A 22,351-nucleotide genomic window follows, 5' to 3' on the forward strand; every position below is an offset into this window, starting at 1 on the left:
TCAGTGGGGGGGCTAGACTGGAACGTAGAAATTCTTCACGGGAATCCAAAGTCACTCACTGCGCTGGCCAAGCAGAAGAGTGAAACCGCAGGCAGCTGTCAGGGAGGAAGGATCATAACTCTCCTCAGCACGGGCTGGTAACCTAATACAGGGTCACAAATGGGAAGGAGAGGACTTGTAAAGGAGAAAGGAAGGGATTAATACTTTTAAAAGATTTATATTTCCTGAAATACAAAACAGCAATTATGTTTATTAAAGGTAAGATGACCCTGTTTCCTTTTAAAGTTAGCTGCCCTGTAGAATGTACTATTGTAAGTGTCCTTCTCTAAAGGGGAAGTATGGTCAACTGTAAGGGACAAGAAGACGTTCAAGCAAATATTCTCCTTTAGGTCCTCATTTTTTACTACTTGTTTTAAATAGACAGGAAACACACAAAAAAATGATTTCATAATTCAGATAGAGCATGAAGTTTTAAATAACTCTGTCATTTACTTCTATTATCACATGTTCTTCATTCTCTTTGTATCTTTTGTTAAAAAGCAGACATAAAAGCGTAGGAGCGTGCACATGTCTGAAGCACTATAGAGCAGAAGTTTTGCAAGAATGTTAGCCATTTGCAAGAGCATTAGATGGCAGAACAACTATTTTCTGCCATGTAGAGCTTCAGAAACATACCTAGGTATCCCTTCAACAAAGAATACCATGGAAACAAATCAAATTTGATAATAGAAGTAAACTAGAAACCTTATATAAATGGTATGCTCTGTCTGAATCACAGAAGAAAATGTTTGGCTTTCATATCCCTTTAACTCTTATCATAAGTAGATCACAGGACTTACAAATTGATTTGAGAATTGGGGTTGCAGCAGTAATTGTTAAGGGCTCTCAGTGCAGCCCCCCAGCACTAGCCAATAACCACCATTGCTTAGTAGACATGTGCATTTTGTTTCGGACAAATTTGGAATTCGGCTGAATTTTGGCCGTTTCAGCGATTCGGATTCATCCGAATTTCCAAATCGGTACATCCTGAAAAATTCCGAAAATGAATAAATATGTTTCCAAATTTTCGGATCCATTATTCATAGTCAAAATTTTTCATTGTTCCTTCCTAAATCGCAGTTCCCCGACACTAACTCTAAGTCTATAATAAAGGTATTAACCCCTAAACCGCCGTCCCGAAACATCGCCGACATGAACTAGACCTATTAACTCATAGACCGCACCCCCCACATCGCCGACACAAACTAAACCTTTTAACCCCTAAACTGCACCCACCACATCACCAACACTAACTAAACCTATTAACCCCTAAACCGCCATTCCAAAACATCGCTGACATGAACTAAAACTATTAACCCCTAAACTGCACCCCCCCACATCGCCGACACAAACTAAACCTATTAACCCCTAAACTGCACCCCCACATCGCCAAAACAAACTAAACCTATTAACCCCTAAACCGCACCCCCCACATCACCAACACTAACTAAACCTATTAACCCCTAAACCGCCGTTCCAAAACATCACTGACATGAACTAAAACTATTAACCCCTAAACCGCACCCCCTCACATTGCCGACACGAACTAAACCTATTGACCCCTAAACTGGAACCCCTGACACCGCCAACAATAACTAAATCTACTAACCCCTAAACCGCCGTTCTGAAACATCACCGACACGAGCTAAACCTTTACCGCTAAACCGCAACCCCCCACATCGTCTCCACTAAATAAAGCAATTAACCCCTAAACTGCACCCCCCCATCGCCAACGCTAACTAAACCTATTAACCCCTAAGCCGCGCGCCCCCGCCATTCCAAAACATTGTCAACACTAACTAAACCTTTTAACCCCTAAACCGCTAGCCCCCACATCGCAACAACCTAAATGAAACTATATTATCCCCTAAACCTAACACCCACTAACTTTAAACCTAACCCTAAACCTAACACCCCTAACTTTAACATAATTAAAATATAACTAAATTAAAATTATTAACAAATAATACCTATTTAAATCTAAATACAAAGTAACTTACCTATATTAACCCCTAAACCTAACATCCCCTAACTTTAAACCTAACACCCCCTAACTTTAACATAATTAACATATAACTAAATTAAAGTTACAATTATTTACTAAATAATATATATTTAAATCTAAATACAAAGTAACTTACCTGTGAAATAAAACTTAAGCTAGCTACAATATAACTAATAGTTATATTATAGCTAGCTTAGATTTTATTTTTATTTCACAGGTAAGTTATTTATTTTAACTAGGTAGACTAGTTAGTATAAAATAGTCATTAACTATTTACTAACTACCTAGTTAAAACAAATACAAACTTACCTGTGAAATAAAAATAAAACCTAAGCTGCCTTACACTAAAACCTACCATTAAAATAAAAAAATAAAATAAAAAAAACTACCATTACAAAAAATAAAAAACACTAAAATTACAAAAAATAAAAAAACTACTATTACAAAAAATAAATGAAATGATCCAAACAAAAATGATTCCTATTCTAATACCCCTTTTTTTATTTTATTTTTTTTAAAAAACCAACCCCAAAATAAAAAAATCCCTTATCTATAATAAACTAGCAAGGGCCCTTAAAAGGGCCTTTTGTTGGCCCTTAAAAAGGCCTTTTGTAGGGCATCACCCTAAAGTTAACAGCTCTTTTGCTAAAATAGAAAAACACAAAGACCCACTAACATTACAAACCCCCACCCCCCAAACCCACAAAATAAAAGTAAAGTTAAACCTAATCTACCCATTGCCCTGAAAAGGGCATTTGTATGGGCATTGCCCTTAAAATGGCATTCAGCTCTTTTACTGCCCTTAAAAGGTTCTTTTAAGAGCACCCACCCTAATCTTAAAAAAACCCCACCCCAAAACGAAAAAAAAAAAACATTACATAAAATAACAAACGAATTATCAAAAATAATAAAAATTATTCCTATTCTAATACCCATTTAAAAATAAAAACACCCCAAAATAAAAAACCTAATCTATAATAAACTACCAATAGCCCTTAAAAGGGCCTTATGTAGGGCATTGCCCTAAAATAAACAGTTCTTTTGCTCAGAAATAAATACAAAGACCCACTAACATTATAAACCCCCACCTCCCAAACCCACAAAATAAAAAAAACTATCTAAAAAACCTAATCTACCCATTGCTCTGAAAAGGGCATTTGTATGGGCATTGCCCTGAAAAAATGCATTCAGCTCTTTTACTGTCCTTAAAAGGGCATTCAGCTCTTTTAAGAGTGCCCATCCTAATCTAAAAAAAAAACCCACGCCAAAAAACCTTAAAAAAAACCTAACACTAACCCCTCTTTAGGTACTCACAGTTGTTGAAGTCCCGATTGAATGATCTTTATCCCGGCGGCTCCATCTTCATCCAGACGGCTCCGTCTTCATCCATCGTAGAGGTGGGGCGTCGATGCCCGGAGGCTGAGGTCCAGGCCGAAATTCGGGAGGAGGTCCAGGGGAAGGTCCATCAATCCAACGTGGAGGTCCTCTTCATGTGATCTTCCGCCGCACACTGAGGATTGAAATGCAAGGTACCCCTTTTATACTGGGGGTACCATTGCATTCCTATTGACTGAAAAATTTGAATAAGTCAATATGAATTAGGGCTGCTAAAATCCTATTGGCTGTTCAAATCAGCCAATAGGATTTAAGCAGCTCTAATTCTATTGGCTGATTCGAAACAAATTTAGGGGTTTATAGGTTTAGTTAGTGTCGGCGATGTCGGGGAACTGCGGTTTAGGGGTTAATAGATTTAGTTAGTGTTGGCGATGTTTGGGAACAGCACTTTAGGGGTAGAGTTGGCGATGTGTGGGGGTGCGGTTTAGGGGTTAACAGTTTTAGTTAATGTCGGCGATGTCGGGGAATGGCAGTTTCGTGGTTAATAAATTAATTTTGTTATTTAGTTAGTGTCGGCGATGCGGGAGGTGGTGGTTTAGGCGTCAATAGGTTTAGAAATAACGATTGTGTCTGTAAAATAAAGATTCGGTCCGTAATAAAGATTCGGTCCGACATTAATAATTATTCGAGAACGGTTTTGAATGTATCCGAATTTCAAAATTCGGAATAACACAAATAAATCCCGAAACCGAATTACCGACACACACTAAATTATTATTACGAATGTCTCGAACCAAATTTCTTTTATGGCCCGAATGGAAACGAAATGAAGCAAACCGAATTTTTCGATCGTGCACAAGTCTATTGCTTAGTGCCACCTTCTTAAATGTGTACAGGTTTCAAATTAGTCTATAAGATTTAATAAGTACATTGTCATTAATTTTTGCTAATGTGAATTTTGGGAGGGCAAGATAAAAGATATGTCATTGAATGAGGCTTTTACAATGTTGTCTTCCGCTCTACAATTATTGAACTTAGTTCACTAAGGTGTTTTTGAAGACATTGATAAATTCAAGTATAATTTGAATCCACTGTTCATTAGTTGTGTTTTACCTTTTTGCCGTCAATGGTAATTCTGTAAATCGGACCTGTTATTGGGCTTTGAGGAATTGAAGAACCCCAAAGTGAAGTGTTGCCTATGAGTTCTGCAAGTGCTCAAAATGCTGTTACTGTACAGTCAATGTGCCTTGAATCCACTTTGTCTATGGTAGAGGGTAGATTATGAGGGGGAGTGAAGTTGGAGTGCAAGTGCTTTGTGGGATGATGTAGAAAATGTGTTTTTTGTAGGTTAAAAAAATAATCGTTTGGGTTCCTATGAAAAGTAAGGGTTGGGTCACAGGAAAAGCCTCAATAGATTGCATGTGGACCCTTGGCCACATCTTGCCCTCCAGTGAATTAATGAGAAATGTTAGTGTTGGATATTAAGCAAATAGACTCAGCATAAGTTATAACATTAAAGCTAAATCTTTTTCAGTTTGCTTTCCCTATAGATGAAAGCTCCTTATACATAAGTGCATGCATGAGGTTCTGTTCCCAAACGTTTGCAGTAAATGCTGGCCATAGCCTTGTGCATGAGGTCATCTACACTTACTGTGCATTAGTAGGGACTTTGTGAAATGGCTGAAAAGCTGATTTACCTCTGTGGGAATGAAAGGGGAGTCAGTTCAAGCTGGGAAATATCAAACAAAACTGTTTTGTTTTCTTCAAATAATAGGCAAAATATGACTTGTAAATCATGACCTTAGGTCTTTTACATTAAAATATGTCTTTAAATGGACATTATACACTAGATTTTTCTTTGCATAAATGTCTTGTAGATGATCCATTTATAAAGCCCACCTGGGAGTGTTTTTGTAAAAATGTATAGTTTTACTTATATTTAAATAACATTGTGCTGATTTTCAGAATACTAACCAAGCCCCAAAGTTTTAGATGTATACTGATGTATACAGACTTCAGATTGCTTCTGTTTGTATAATGCGTCTTATGGGTCTTTTCATATGTAGGGGTAGGGTCTTCTCTGAGCCCCTTTCAGTGGGTGTCCCAGCCTAACCACATCAACAGTGCTAAATTGAGAGCTTCAAAGTTAAATTTTAAAAGGTTTTATACAGGATTTTTTTATCACTATCTGTGCTTTTTATTAGTCTCTATTACACGCAGTTAAATGAAAATTGTCCCTTTAAATACCACTGATATATCTCCCTCCTAGCTTCTGGCAGTGACTTTCTGAGAAAAAGAGGCCATGATACATGCTATTACAAACACTGACATCAATCTAAGAGAGCTAAAATCTTATATTCAAAGGCAGGACTGAAATATATAAAAATACAGTTTATGAGGCTATTTCAGTCTTTTTACTCATATTTTACCTAGTAGAATATATGAATGTATGAATATTAGTAGAATATATGCAGTTCTTCTTATAAGAATATATTATCAAACAGTTGCCTAGAATGAAAAGGTCTGTCCAATAAATTAATGTTGTCCAGTTTGTATTTTAGAGACTACTCACTGAACTGTGTAGAGGCCACTCATTTATTAATAAAGAGTCTTGCTAAAATAATACAGGAATGAGTGAGATATTTTTCAGAAGATAGTATAAATGTAATCAAAATAGATAAAAGAGGCTAAATAACAAAAATAATAACGTATCTGTTAAAAAAAAAATACTGTATCACACGTTTTCATAAAATGTAGACAATTTTTATTTGTCCACAAATTTTCAAATTGAATTTACTGTTGATTATTTGGAATAAATATAGTATTTCAAATTTTATTTAAAGGGACAGTCTAGTCCAAAATACGCTTTCATGATTCAGATAGAGCATGTCATTTTAAACCAAATGACTTTTCTCACCAATTTTGCTTTGTACTCTTGGTATTCTTAGTTGAAAGCTAAACCTAGGAGGTTCATATTCTAATTTCTTAGACCTTGAAGACTGCCTTTTATTTGAATGCATTTTGACAGTTTTTCACCACTAGAGGGTGTTAGTTTATGTGTGTCATATAGATAACATTGTGCTCATGCACGTGGACTACCTAGGAGTGAGCACTGATTGGCTAAAATGCAAGTCTGTCAAAAGAACTGAAATAAGGGGGCAGTTTGCAGAGGCTTAGATACATGGTAATCACAGAGGTAAAAAGTGTATTAATATAACTGTTGGTTATGCAAAACTAGGGAATGGGTAATAAAGGGATTATCTATCTTTTAAAACAATACAAATTCTGGCGAAGACTGTCCCTCCTTTAAATACATACACATGAAGATTTATTCTAAATCACATTTGGTGGAATACATATATATATATATATATATATATATATATATATTTGTGTGTGTGTGTATTTCCTATACTGCTGTAATTATCTTCCTATTTCTATATTAGCAGCAATTGTACTCATCTTTAATTGTTTAACTTATATGGAATCTAGTGTATTTTTAACTGCATATCATGCTTGCCCTGTGTTAAATTGTAACCAGAGCTTTTCTGTCCCCTTCTGCAGTTGTCCATGAAAGAAGTTGGAGAAGACTTGCAAGAGCAGATGAACAGTATGATGGGGGCACTGCAGGAGCTGAAACTTCTCCAGGTTCAATCTGCTTTAGAGCAGCTGGATATTTCAGAGGAACGGAACCCAGTTTACAACACAGAACAGAATTTCTTCTGCCGAAATAAACGCAAGCCTTCTGAGATCAGGCACCATTCCAGGCAACAGTCTGAAAAGCCAAGGGCTGGTGGGAGCGGTCTAGACAACAGCTACTTGGTTTCTCGCCAACGGTCACGGACTGCAAACTCTATCAACTGTGCCCCTGTAACTGGCACAAAACAAGGTTATCAGGTATTGTCTCCACAAACGAAGGAAACTGAAATCAGGCGTCCATTCTCCTCTTCAGTTTTAGCTGCAGGGGAGACTTGGCATGCTAATACTTCACAGATCACAGCTATGGATGCTTCAAATGTTCTTCCTGACCAAGAATCAAGTATAGATGCGACTGTGTCTGCTGAGGCTAAAGACTGGACTTCTTCCCTTATGTCACAGAGCCGAAATAGACAGCCTCTTGTCCTGGGGGACAACATCTTTGCAGACCTTGTGGGAAACTGGTTGGATTTACCAGAGTTGGAAAAAAAAGGTGAACAAAACAACAGCATTTTGAACGTCAGTAGATCCCAGGAAATCTACAAAAAGATCTCCCTGACAGCCAACTTTTTTAAGAAATTCTTAAGGAGCGTGAGGCCAGACAGGGATAAACTACTGAAAGAAAAACCTGGCTGGCTACAGGCTAATGAGCAAGCAGTTCCAATCCCCAAGAGATCTAAAAAGTCAAGCAGACAAAAGGGTGTATTTTACTTCTCTTCCCAAGCAGACATAAAAGGTTCATCTGGAAGAGTGGAAAAAAGAAGCAAAAAAGAAGGAACTCCTCGAATGTGCAGCAAACAACTGCAAACTCCCGAAGACCATGTACACATTGGATTTGATATGAACTCAGCTGTCTGGGTTTAAACAACTTACATCTTTATTTTTGTGATGCCAAGATATTTGTAACAAGAGTGGCATTGCAAATATAATCAAACTATAACAGATTACAGCGGAGCTGAATACTGTTGGAATAAAAAAAACTTTTTTATTATTATTTTAATATATTGTTGGTGTATTTTCACTAAAAGAAGAATGATTTTAATATTTTTGTTCAAGTATAAATGATTATGAAAAAATATCTGGGAATAAAATGCACTGAGCAGGTACTCAGCGTTTGGTATAGATATTTGGATTAAAAATATATATGTACTGTTTACACTTTGTATTAGCAAAGTTCTGGAAACTACACTACAAACTATGGACTAAGAAGATCACTTGCAGTGTGTTCTATCAATAGTAGTAAAACAACTCCACCGTTATCTGTTTTTCATTATTAAAAGAAAAATTAATATTATCATCTTCATCAGGAAAATAAATGGACAATCAAAAAGAGAAAGAAAGTCACCTGGATTTTTTGATACCTAAATCTGAAAGTGAAAGAAAAGTCTTCTGTAATAATACCCGTTACTCAACAAACTAGTCAATCCAATTATTTGCTCAAATCCCTTTATGTAAAGATTTATAGTTCCAAAAATAACTGTTTGATCTCAGCAATGGGTAATGCCTATTACACAATGTTTTAAACTGCTGGGTAAAAAGGCAAATGTTGAAGCTGAGTATAAAAAGCGCTTTGTATCTTGCTACAATTCTAATTAATTGTCAGTATCTAAATATTCACCACCTCCATAAAATATACAAAAAAGCTTTTATTATAGCACAACACACACACACAGACATTTTTAATGGAATAGACAGATTCTATTTGCACTGTATTGTTGTAACCTCATAACTTAAAAGCACTTGGAATCCCCAGTGGTAATGTTTATGCATGTAGCCTCGAATAATCATTATCACAAACAGCAATTTGAGAAATCTGTTCTTCTGCATCTTATATAGTAAATGCTTTTCTCAGCCCTTTTCAGAATTTCATTATGTAATATTGATAAACTGGACAATGGATTGCTAGGAATCAGCTTAGTAAGTTGACATTTTAACCTCTTGTCTTCCAGGACCCAGCAAAGCCCTGCTAAATAAAGTGTTACAGGTCTGTTTAGCAACCAAGGGGTTAATGGGATAGATGCTAATAAGTGAGTATTCAGGGTATTCTTATGAGAACTCTAGTATTCTTCTGAATAATTACTGTCACAACACATTGTTTTGGATAATGGTTGTGATAAAGGAAATCAGGGCACATAATTAGAAGCACCCATCAATTTAAGTAATTATTTATCTCAGTTTTTCTACATTACTGCCTGTTACACACAGATGTCAAAGCCATATTTGGTTTAAGCTATAATGCATACAAATCTGACTAGCTCTTTTTTAGTACAGTGTTCTATACATTTCAGAAATAAATAAAAAAAAAGTGCCATTAATTATCATGACATACATAACTATACAGTACTGACTTTCATATAAATATAAGGGCACCCTATGATAACAAAATAGTTTTTTAGCACAATGTTATATGTCACAAAAAATGTCTCAAATAAATAATACCACCATGATTTATGCAAGGCTTCAATTCTCAGCTGTATACTAATAGAGAGTTATTTTTATTTACCAAAAAGTGATTTTGATTTTTGAAATATTTTTGTTCTGTGACTTTTTAGTGGAAAAAAATATATCTACTACATGCAAACTTAAAGGGACAGTATGCACCAATTTTCATATAACTGCATGTAATAGACACTACTATAAAGAATAATATGCCCAGATACTGATATAAAAATCCAGTATAAAACCTTTTAAAAACTTACTTAGAAGCTCCTTGTTTAGCACTTTGATGAGGTTAGGCTGGGACACCCATTGAAAGAGGCTGGCAAAACAGGAAGAGCAGACACTTCCCCCTTCCCTGCATATGAAAAGACATAAAATAAACAGCAGGAGTCTGTAGACATTAGTACACATCTGACACTTTGGGGCTTGGTTAGGAGTCTGAAAATCAGCACAAAGTTATTAAAAAATAACAAAACTGTACAATGTCCCCTTAAAATTGTATTTTCTATATTGAAGAAATAAGAAGTTCTCGGCTCATTACATTTAGATTTTATTAAGAAATGTTTGGTAAAGCAGAACAAACTCTTTATTAGTGTACTGGTTACAGATGAATGGATTATAAAGTAAAAAAATTGGCTCTGTATTGATTAAACATTTTTTTCTCCAAGTTGCACTATAATACTTTATTTAGCACCATTATTATGTTAAGAAAACTAAAGAAAATAAACAGTAATGTCAAAAGTAAACTTTCATTATTCTGCCAGAGTTTGCCATTTTAAACAACTTTCCAATTTGATTTTATCTAATTTTATTTGTTCTTTTTGTATCCTTTGTTGAAAAACATGCATATTTAGGATTAGGAGCCGCAATGCACTACTAGGAGCTAGATGATGATGATTGGCACACTCAGTGTGGTTATCTAGCTCCCAGCAAAGCATTGCTGCTCATTTAACAATGGATACCAAGAGAATGAAGCAAAGTTGATAATATAAGTAAATAGGAACGCTATTTAAAATTGTAAGCTCTGTCTAAATCATGAAAGAAAAATTTGGGGTTTCATGTTCCTTTAACTTTACAAAAACCTTTTGCCATAGAAACAGCTTCTGATTGGTATCCGGTAGGGCATAGACTTTAGTAATGCTGTTAAAATTATTTTAGCTATTGTTAACTTAAAGAGACATACTCAAAACTGTTCAATCATACATATAAAAAAGCAGCATTTACACATATCAAAAAATATTTTTGCTTAAAGCTGTTTAAAGGGCTGTAAAACAGTCTGTTTCACTGCTGTAACAAAAAAGCACTAAGCAGTTGGTTATACTTAATAGAAATAATCACAATATGTATTATTCATAATTTTAAGATCATTTTACCTTTTTTTTTTTTTACTTTATTTATACAGGGTCCATTACTTCTTATCACAGCCCCACAAGGGGCTGAGGTCTCAACACGAAGACAAAAGAAGGAGCTTTCCCTTTGAAGTGGTATTAACAAGCACAAGTGCCAGCTGTAGTCAATTTCTTTCCCATGCTTTGTAGAGGATTTTTGCTGCAAGAATCATGTGACAGTAGAGCTAAAGTTTTATAATGGTAGCTCCCTGATCTCACTAAACACAGTAGTTACTCTAAGAATTTCTAAGTGCTCGTTTTGCAAGACACTGTAAACTCAGTAGTAGCGGGAACCTCAGAAAGTGTGCATATAAAAGGCTGGGCATATTTCAATCATGAAAGTTTAATTTTGACTTTTATGTCCATTTAAAGGACCACTAAACACAGAATAGCATAATCAGTAAATGCGTAAAAAAGACAATGCAAAAGTGCATTTTAAATGAGTAGTAAATTTCTGACAATTTTTTTAAATTAGTTTTATTTTTCCTCCCACGGCATCATGTGACAGCCATCAGCACATCACAGAATGCATATAGGTATATCCTGTGAATGTTGCAAATGCTCAGTGGGACCTGATGCCTCAGAAAGTGTGCAAATAAAAATATTGTGCACATTTAAGATAATGGAAGTGAACTGGGAAGTTGTTTAAAATTGTTCAATCTATCTGAGACATGAAAGTGTAATTTTTACTTTAGTATCCCTTTAATTTCTTATCTGGAGCAGTAAAGTGGCTTGACGAGTGCAGGGATTTGACAATGTGTTAAATTCGTTAGCAGAATTTGCATTTAAATAAAAATTAAACAAAAAAATGAATAACTAAATTAGCTATTCTAAAAGTAAAGGAAGTCAGCATTTTTTTGCTTTAATACTGTTTCATTTATGGAGCCATTTTTTATTTTGATTAATTAGCCTCATAAAATAAACCTTCATTTTTAACTTATTAATTTTTTAAACGAGTGTTTGAAAACTTGAATGCAAGCTGAGCAATTTATAATGTAATGTAAATATCAATTGTGTTGATGTAACTTGTTTGTGTTTTGCTAGTGCGACAGTGATTTGCTTGTCTTGGTAAGAAGGCTGGAAATATGTATGAAATAAATCTGTGTAACCCTTTTCTTGTAGTAATTAAAGTTCTTTCTCATGTACATAGCCATCATTTAAATTTGCCTCTGAGATGTCATTTACATGACAGTTTATGGTGCATTTCCTCAAAAGTAACAAATATTTTTTGCTTCAGCATTTAAGTCTCATTTCTGAAAATGTATTTACAAACTGTAATGATTTTTTTCTGAACAACACAATATTAGTGTTTTTCAAAGTTTTGACACATGACTGAGTATATTATTTGTTCATATAACTGTGTCTGATTAAAGGGATAGTCTAGTCAAAATTAAACTTTCATGATTCAGATAGAGCATGCAATTTTAAGCAACTTTCTAATTTACTCCTACTATCAATTATTCTTTGTTCGCTTGCTATCTTTATTTGAATGTATGCTTAGGAGCCAGCCCATTTATGGTTCAGCACCTGTGTAGCGCTTGCTGATTGGTGGCTACATTTAGACACCAATCAGAAAGTGTTACCCAGGTGCTGAACCAAAAATGGGCTGACTTCTTTGCTTACATTCTTGCTTTTTCAAAGAAAGATAGCAAAAGAACAAAGAAAAATTTATAATAGGAGTAAAAAAGAAAGTTGCTTAAAATTGCCTGCTCTATCTCAATCATAACGTTTAATTCTGGCAAGACTATTCCTTTAAAGGGACACTGAACCCAAAATTTTTGTTTTTTAATTCAGTAAGAGCATGCAATTTTAAGCAACTTTCTAATTTACTCCTATTATCAATTTTTCTTTGTTCTCTTGCTATCTTTATTTGAAAAAAAGGCATTTATGCTTTTTTTTGGGTTCAGTACTTTGGACAGCAATTTTTTATTGGTGGATGAATTTATCCACCAATCAGCAAGGACAACCCAGGTTGTTCACCAAAAATGGGCCGGCATCTAAACTTACATTCTTGCATTTTAAATAAAGATACCAAGAGAATGAAGAAAATTTGATAATAGGAGTAAATTAGAAAGTTGCTTAAAATGTCATGCTCAATCTGAATCATGAAAGAAAAATTTTGGTTACAGTGTCCCTTTAAGAAAGAATGCGATTTAGGAATCAGTGAATACAATGTTATGCATTTTGAGGTAAAATGATACTGATCCTTTGTTAGCAAAGAGTTAATGATGAGCGATTTATACAGGATAGTAAATCATGCAGCATTTTATAGGTACACTTCAAATTTATTTTAGACAAGCAAACAAGAACTAGAAATATATAATGAAATGTGAGTAACAGATCCCCTTACCACACCCTACTAAGTGTTAAAAGCATTTGTCAAGAAAGTCATAAGGCAAACACAGTGGAATATTTCTAAACATGTTGAATTTAATTGAATTTAAATATTTTTTTCAGTTTCATGATGCTTATTAAAAACTGGTTTAGGTGATGCCTTTAAGGTCCTTCGTTCAGTATCTAAACATTATTGTCCTGTGCAAGTTAAACCTAATTCTGTTCCTAAGACATAAAAACGTAGTAGTTAAACATGTGCGATAACTCCTACTGTTCTCTCAATTATAATTGGCTAATAAGAAGAACTGAATTGGTGTGCGAGTACAATCAGTTCCAAACTGGACAAGTACATGTATTTAGAACTAAGGCAGCTGTATTATTATTATTATTACTATTATTACTATTATTGTTATTATTATTACTATTATTAATAATAAATAGTAATCATAGGAATAATATTAATAATGAAATACTACTACAAAATAAAAGTATTAGATTTAAAAATACTATTGTTATTAATATTAATAATAATAATAATAATAATAATCATAAAAAGAAGAATAACAAAAAACTACTTAATTAGGTTTTAAAATACTACATTTTACAGATATCTATGAAAATGTGAACTTTTCATGGCATTTTAGCCCAAAAGCATTTACTTTCGCCCAGTTGTGGTAATATTATACATTTGTAATTTGCTAATTAACTATCAAAGTCTTGTATCTGCAGAAAATATCCATCAACACCACTTTTAGCTGTCAGAACCACATAGTTTTTAAATACCTTGCTATCCACCAAATGCTTTTGAGTCTGCCTTTATTAGCCACAGAGTTACTGCTAATAAAAGCATCAGTTGATTCCCTTTTTATCCCACTGCAAAAGCTGTTGATGTGCACAATTACTGTGGATAAGAGTTGGACTGTCCAACCTTTTCAAATATGAACCAAACTGGAATTTTTTGGGCTTCGGGGCCAGTGAAGAAATTGAGCTACTCGTTTGCATGATATGCAAACAGACCTGAGTTATATGTATGTATTGTCTCCTCCCCTGGATGACAGGAATAAGCCAGTTACAGAAAAGACAAACACACCCTTCCCTTGTCTTCAGCTGTCAGCAGCACATTAATAAATACATAATTGTCTATACATTCACATAACAAGTCATGGGATGCTGTGTATGGAGTTTATATATTTTTGCCTCAAAAAAAGGATAGTTTAAAAGTGAGTCTCACAGAATACACAAAAAAAATTAAAAAGGAAAATGGAAATCTCCTAAATATAATAATACACATTTTACCTCTGTGATTACCTTGTATCTAAGCCTCACCAGACTGCCCCCTTATTTTAGTTCTTTTGACAGACTAGCATTTTAACTAATCAGTGCCGACTCAAAGGTATCTCCACAGACAATGTTATCTTTATAGCACACATGAACTAATGCCCTCTAGTTGTTAAAAACTGTCAAAATACATTCAGATAGGAGGCGTCCTTCAAGAGCTAAGAAATTAGCATATGAGCCTACCTAGGTTTAGCTATCAACTAAGAATACCAAGAGAACAAAGCAAATTGATGCTAAAAGTAAATTGGAAAGTTGTTTAAAATTGCATGCCCTAGTTTAATTTTGACTAGACTGTCCCATTAAAGGGACAACAAACAAAAGAACAAACACGGTTGGAGTCCAGACTTAGTAAGTATCAGGTTTCATTGATTGTAAGGCATACAATCAGCAGGAATGATCCCTAAACATCTGATGCGTTTCATGCATGCACACATGTGCTTCTTCAGAGATCATTAAAGGACAGTCTACTCCAGAAGTGTTATTGTTTAAAAAGATAGATAATCCCTTTGTTTACCATTCCCCAGTTTTGCATAACTAACACGGTTATATTAATACACTTTTTACCTCTGTGATACTATCTAAGCCTCTGCAGATTGCCCCCTTATTTCAGTTCTTTTGACAGACTTGCATTTTAGCCAATCAGTGCCCTCTTATGAGTAATTCCATGGGCGTGAGCACAATGTTATCTATATTGCACACATAAACTAACATCCTCTGTCTGTGAAAAGCTGTCAAATGCATTAAGAAAAGAGGCGGCCTTCAAGGGTTTACAAATTAACATATGAGCCTACCTAGGTTTAGCTTTTAACTAAGAGTACCAAAAAAATAAAGCAAATTTGATGATAAAAGTGAATTGGAAAGTTGTTTAAAATTGCAGGCCCTATCTGAATCATTAAAGTTTAATTTTGACTAGACTGGCCCTTTAAATAAGTAGATGACAAGTAGCAAATGTCAGTAAAAAATGTTAAAAACAACTTTGTACTTTATTTTTAAAGGGACGTTAAACATAAAATAAATGCTAGATAGAATGATGATATATAAGAAAAGATATTTCTGAGAATAACATGTAGATGTATTTTTTAAAGTTGCACTAGTTGTTTAAATATTGACAAAAATAAGTTGTAACATTTTAGTGTCTATAAAACAATGGGAGCTGCCATTTTGTTACTTAGGTTACTTTCTCTGCTGTGGCCAATTAGGGACAGTTATAAATAGGTCACTACAGTTTGCAGCCAATGGCTGTGTGGAATATAGCAGTGTTCTGCACTTCCATTCCTAACAGGAACTGAAATGCTCACAAAATGGAATTACAGGAAAAGGAGACAAAATGAATAATGAAAGTATATTGTAGAGATTTTTTTATATATACGATTTATCATTTTATATTACCATCTCAAAGTGTTTACTGTCCATTTAAAGCTAAAATAAAAATAATTGCAAATTAAATTTGTTTAAATGCTATATTTATTATTTATATTAAAGTTAATACAAATGCATTCACATGGTGTATAAGTTAAAACAATTGGGGTGTATTTGCAATTTAGTAAATTGTGTTTAATTGTCACTATATATACACAGCTATAAATAGTGACTGACAGCTGTATCTACTAAATATTTCACAAGTCTGAAGCTTGGTTTTCAAGTTCTTAGTGTAGCAGGTCAGCAGGTGAATAACTTGTAAAAGAAATCCCTGATTTTTAGCTCCAATGTCAGCTGTATTTAAGTCAACCTTAAAGGGACAGTATACAACTATTTTCATTTAACTGCATGTAATAGACAGTACTGTAAAGAAAACCTTTTAAAAATGTACTTAGAAGCTCCCAATTGAGCACTGTTAATGAGGTTAATCAGGGACACTTACTGAAATGGGCTGAGAGCAGACCCTCACCCTCCCCCTCCCCTCACCCTGCATATGAAAAGACCGATTATACAAACAGAAGCAATCTGATGTCAGTATACATCAGTATACATTTAAAACTTTGGGGCTTGGTTAGGAGTCTGGAAATCAGCACAATATTATTTAAAAATAAGCAAAACTATACATATTTAACAAAACACCGTCAGATAGGCTATATAAATGGATCATCTACAAAACATTTATGCAAAGGAAAATCTAGTGTACAATGTCCCTTTAAAGAGACAGTATACAGTTTTTTCAAGTAACTGCATGTAATAGACACTGCTATAAAGAAGAATATGCACAGATACTGATCTAAAAACCCAGTATAAAACCTTTTAAAAACTTAATTAGAAGCACCCAGTTCAGCACAGTTGATGAGGTTAATCTGGGACACCCATAGAAATTGGCTGAGAAAGCAGAAATAGCAGACCCTCCCCTGCATATGAAAAGACCCCAACAGAAGCAAGCAGGCGTCTGTAGAATTGGGTCTACATCTGAAACTTTGGGGCTTGGTTCATAGTCTGAAAATCAGCACAATGTTATTAAAAAATAAGCAAAACTATACATTGTTACAAAAACACTACCAGATGGGCTATATAAAAGCATAATGTACAAAACATTTATGCAAAGAAAAATCTAATGTACAGTGTCCCTTTAATTGCAAGTTTGATATTTGTGAATAGCTGACTTGCTGTACTTCTAAAAGCAAGCTGACATTGTTTTTGTATGACTTGGGATATGCAAGTCAGTTGTAAAAGGACAACTTCACAGCAAACTTGCCTTTAGAGAATAGCTAATATGGGTATTTGTCTTCCAGTTGGCTATTTCAAATTTGCCTAACTAACTTCATACTCAATATGAAAGATCCAAAGTGCGGCCAAATTAATGGAAACTAAATATATTCTAATCACCGTTACTTAGGAAAACAAACTTGCTGGTAACTTACATGTATTAATATTTCCCATATACAATCTAATTCCTTACATGCGTTTCGAGCAAAGTAACATAGGCTTCATAGTTGCACCACTGTGAATATAGACCTCAGAGTAAACAAGAATTGTATATTTCTTCAGCGAGGTTTTAGGTAGTTCCTTGTTCCACTTCCTAGTAGGCTAAGTTTGTTATGTAATTGTACATACTCATATATTAATTACATGGAAACAAAATAAGTCTCTATGATCCGTTCATATCTTGTTTATTGACATAAGAAACAATGTGTCCACAAGTATTTGATCTGAAATAAAAAAATTAAATCAAAGCAAATTATAGATGTACAATATCTAGTTGACACAGACGCTTGTGTATTTGCAGGGTCCTTAGCCAGTTGTTCCAGTTTAGTAGGTACAGTAAAGCCTGCCAGGAAAAGAAAGAAGAATAAATATAATTACAAAACCCTATAAAGATAGAAAGGTCTCCATAAAGATAAAAAGAAACAATTGCTAACCTACTAGGTACTGTAAGGTGGGAGGGAAGGGCGATACTTATTTGTGGCTTCTTTTATTCTCTGAAATAAATGGTATTTGTTGATCATACAGTCTTTCAAATTGTGTTTTGTTCTTTGATAAGAAAGCCATAAAACAACAAGTTGTTGCAATAGATGAGCACACATGATGTTCTCTAAGGAAAAAGATGTAATAATCAAAATAGAAATGTTCAGTTTTTAATAAAATATTTTACTCATTTACTTACATTAGAAAAATTGCTTCTAGTAAAAGCTACCACTGTATTCTACATATCCCCAATGAACTAGTATTTAAACACCAAGGGCTTGATTACGAGTGGAGTGCAAATTTTCGCTCCTGCTAGTGCTTTATCTGCGCTCAACTCTTCTTACCATCTAGCACGTATTACAGGTCGCAAGTTAAGCTTTTGCACTCTCGCAGTCGCATCCTTGCGCAGAAAAAAGACTTCGCAAAGTTGCAAACGCGTATTACTCCATAGACTTTAATGGAGCCTCGTTTTGAAAAAAATGAAAAAAATAAGCATGGGGCACACTCTGCAGCAAATAGAAAAAAATGAATTAAAAAAATGCCTTAAATCTTCATATTGGCAGACTGTCTGCCAGCACCTAAGATGATGGTGACCAGTGAGGGGTGGGTAAAAGAGGGAAGAGAGCTGTTTGGGAGGGATCAGGGAGTGAGAAGTGTCATGGAGGATGGAAATCTCTACATAAAGCTAAATTTAACCTTACAAGCTACCAGATTAACCCCTTCATTCATTGGATTAATAGAAGTGTGATGCGCAGCTGCAATTAGCGGCCTTCTAATTACCACAAAGCAAAGGCAAACCCATGCATGTTTGCTATTTCTGAACAAATGGGATCCCAGAGAAGCTTTTACAATCCTTTGATCCATGATTGCTCAAGCGGTATGTAAACAATTTCAGTGAAAAACCCAAAGTTTGTGAAAAGTTACATTTTTTTTTATATGATCGCATTTGGTGGTAAAATGGTGACATAAAATATACCAAAATGGGCCTAGATCAATACCTTGGGTTGTCTAATTAAAAAATATATATATATAGTTTTGACAGGTAAATAATAATAATAAAAAAAAAGGCTCTATTTCTGTTTAAATGGAGCGATCGCAAAAATGCAAAAAATTCTACAGTATTTTGGGCAAGTTCTTCTCTAAAAGTCATGGTAGTGAAGAGTTTAATGGTATTAATAAAACACTTTTAATTAAAACATGTAATTTGAACAGCCAATTGGATTTCAGTAGTTCTCATCCTATTGGCTGATTTGAATTTGAAGAATCAAATCAGCCAATAGGAATTCAAGGGACGCCATTTTTAATCGCGTACCTTGAATTTACTATTCAATGTAGGGCGGCGATCGTACGAAGAGGATGCTCCACACTCCTATGGGTACTCTTAAAAGAGCTGAGTGCCCATACAAATGCCCCTTTAGGGACAATGGGTAGTTTAGTTTTTTTTTAGTGTTAGGTTTTTTTATTTGGTGGGTGGGGGGTTTTACTGTTAGAAGGGGGACTTAGTATTTTTTTTAAGGAAAAGAGTTGTTTAACTTAGGGCAATGCCCTAAAAAAGGCCCTTTTAGGGGCTATTGGTAGTTTAGTATTATATTAAGGGGTGTTTTTATTTTGGGGGGCTTTTTTATTTTGATAGGGACTAGGTATAATTTTTTATTTTTGATAATTTTGTTTTTTTATTTCTGCAGTTTTAAACTTAGTTTTTTTATTTTTAAAGTAATGTTAGGTTTTTTATTTTAATTGTAATTTAGTTTTATTTCAATTTATGTAATGGGGTTAATTTAGGGGGTGTTACGTTAGGGGGCTTAGTGATTAGTTATTTGCGTTGTGAGCTTTGGTGGTTTAGGGGTTAAAATATTTATTAACATTATTGCATTGTGTGGGTTTGGCAGATTAGGGGTTAATAGTTTAATAGTTTAATAGGTTTATTGCATTGTGGGTTAATGGCGGATCAGGGGTTAATAGTTTTAATAGATAGTTTGCGATGTTGGGGTTGGCGGATTTAGGGGTTAATACTTTTATTAGGTAGATTGCGATGTGGATGAATTGCGGATAAGGGGTTAATAGTAATTAGGCATATTGCATTGTGGGGGTTTGTCGGTTTAGGGGTTAATATTTTTATTATTAGTTCCGATGTTGGTTTGATGGTGGATGTAGGGGTTTTATGTGTCGGTTTATTTTTGGGAGGCGTGTTAGACTAGGAGATTTTATGGGGGTTTTTTTATTTTCTTAGGCGCCGGCAGTTTCTAAAGTGCCGGAAGTCACTGGCGACTCCAGATATTTACGCTCATTTATAGACATCGCTAGTTTATCCGACTTACGGCACTTTATAAACTGCCGGCGGGGTTTATGTAATCCCCTGATGTGTGAGGTGAAGCCTGCTCCGTATATGTAATCTCGCCCTACATGTTTAACCCTTGCAGCCACTGATGAGGCATGGGCGCACCTGGGTAAGGGTGCTTTTCCCTTTAGCAGATGACAAAGAGAATTTATTAGAAAATAACTAAATAAAATAAAATTTTCTCATTAAATAAAGCAGTCTATTTTTGTTATTACTTTGTTCATTTTAAGGGACAGTCTACTTCAAATGTTTTATTGTTTAAAAAGATAGATAATCCCTTCATTACCCATTCCCCAATTTTGCATAAACAACACTGTTATATTAATATACTTTTTATCTCTGTGATTAACTTGTATATAAGCCTCTGCAAACTGCCCCCTTATCTCAGTGCTTTTGAGAGACTTATGCAAAACAGAAAGAGAAGCAGTCTGCCAGGAACAAACAGCAGCATCAATAGCTTGTCATATGGCACAGTTACCACCTGGTAGTAGCTTCTTTCTGCCCAATTGTGCTTTTCACATAGGAGAACTTTCCTGTAGTATATCAGTCTGATCCCACCGACATGGTCAGTCCAGCCCCAAAATACCAGGCAATTCTCCTCTGAACAAGCAAAAGGCAACCCCAAATGATCGTTTCGGCCTTGTGTGGGCCTCGTCAGTGAGGTGCAGCCATATCCCTCTAAGCACATTGGGCAAGGAGTCCACGTCTGGTTTCCCCCATCACCCATAGGGAGACTATCCCCAGGGTCATATTTACATATGCAAAACAGAAAGAGAAGCAGTCTGCCAGGAGCAAACAGCAGCATCAATAGCTTGTTCTATGGCCCGGTTACCACCTGGAAGTAGCTTCTTTCTGCCCAATTGTGCTTTTCACAGAGGAAACCTTTCCTGTAGTATATCAGTCTGATCCTGCAACGTACGTCTGGGGTTTTGCTGTTTTCCTCGTTCAGAGAGGGATTGCCTGGTATTTCGGGGCTGGACTGTACTGTGAAGTCAGGATCAGACTGATATGCTTAAGAAAAGTTCTCTGTGAAAGGCACATGTTGAGCAAAAAGAGGCTGCTTCTTGGGTGGTAATTAGCCATAGAACAAGCTATTATGCTCTTGTTCGTTCCTAGGTTGAGTGTTTCTCTCTTTTTATTTATGCAAATTATGACACTTAGGGAAGTCTCCCTAGGTGTGATGTGGGAATCCAGATGTGGACCCGTTGCTCAGTGTGCCTAGAGGGATATAGTTGCACCTCACTGACGAACATGTAGATTTCATAAAGACTCTATTGCCCTTGTCTCACTATTTGAAAGCTGATGAGGTTGTCTCCTTTTTATTTCTCTTTATCTATTTACAAGCTTTCTTTTGTGCATACGTTAGTGAGCTGTTTTGTATAGGAAGTGATGTTATTTTTTGTTTTAGTTTTGTTATGTTTTGAAGGCGCTTCTTTGATGTCGGTATCTTTGACATTTGACATTACGAGGCGAGAAGTTTGAGTTTAAGATATAGATGCAGCTCCATTGATTATTATAGAACTGAACTACTACTGTGACAGGTCCAAATCTTTATGAATTTTCAAACTGTGATGTACCTGTGGGTTAAAGGGATACTAAACCCAATTTTTTTCTATAATGATTAGGATAGAGCTAAATGTAGCCACCAATAAGCGACCAACAAGCAAGCGCTATCCAGGTTGCCAAACCTGAAATGGGCTGGCTCATAAGCTTTACATTTCTGCTTTTTAAAAAAAGATAACAAGAGAACGAAGACAAATTGATAATAGGAGTAAATTAGAAAGTTGCTTAAAATTGCATGCTCTATCTGAATCATTATAGAGAAAAATTTGGGTTTAGTATCCCTTTAATTACAGGTACAGATTTTATTGAATTTAGGACATTATATATACTGATATATACTTTGCAGGTCACTGTAACAGTTTTTACAAAACCTTTTTTTAACCCTTGGTAAAGGGATTAAACACATGCTAAAAGTCAACTCATGAAAAGCAATATACAGCTGGTCCAGAGTTAAACATGGCAGCATATGTGCATAGCTACCAATCA

The 22,351-nt window shown here is 34.9% G+C and overlaps 1 protein-coding gene across 1 annotated transcript in view; it reads left to right on the top strand.

The window, feature by feature from the left end:
- INKA2 (inka box actin regulator 2) overlaps window positions 1-12,064 on the top strand; it is a 42,228-nt gene extending 30,164 nt beyond the window's left edge. The window contains exon 2 of the mRNA XM_053706635.1: window positions 6,944-12,064. Coding sequence (XP_053562610.1) covers window positions 6,944-7,939 — 996 coding nt within the window. The 3' untranslated portion in view covers window positions 7,940-12,064. The remainder of the gene's footprint in view (window positions 1-6,943) is intronic.
- Window positions 12,065-22,351: the final 10,287 nt, after the last annotated feature.

Source organism: Bombina bombina, chromosome 3 (genome assembly GCF_027579735.1).
Source record: "Bombina bombina isolate aBomBom1 chromosome 3, aBomBom1.pri, whole genome shotgun sequence".
NCBI classification, from domain to species: Eukaryota; Metazoa; Chordata; class Amphibia; order Anura; family Bombinatoridae; genus Bombina; species Bombina bombina.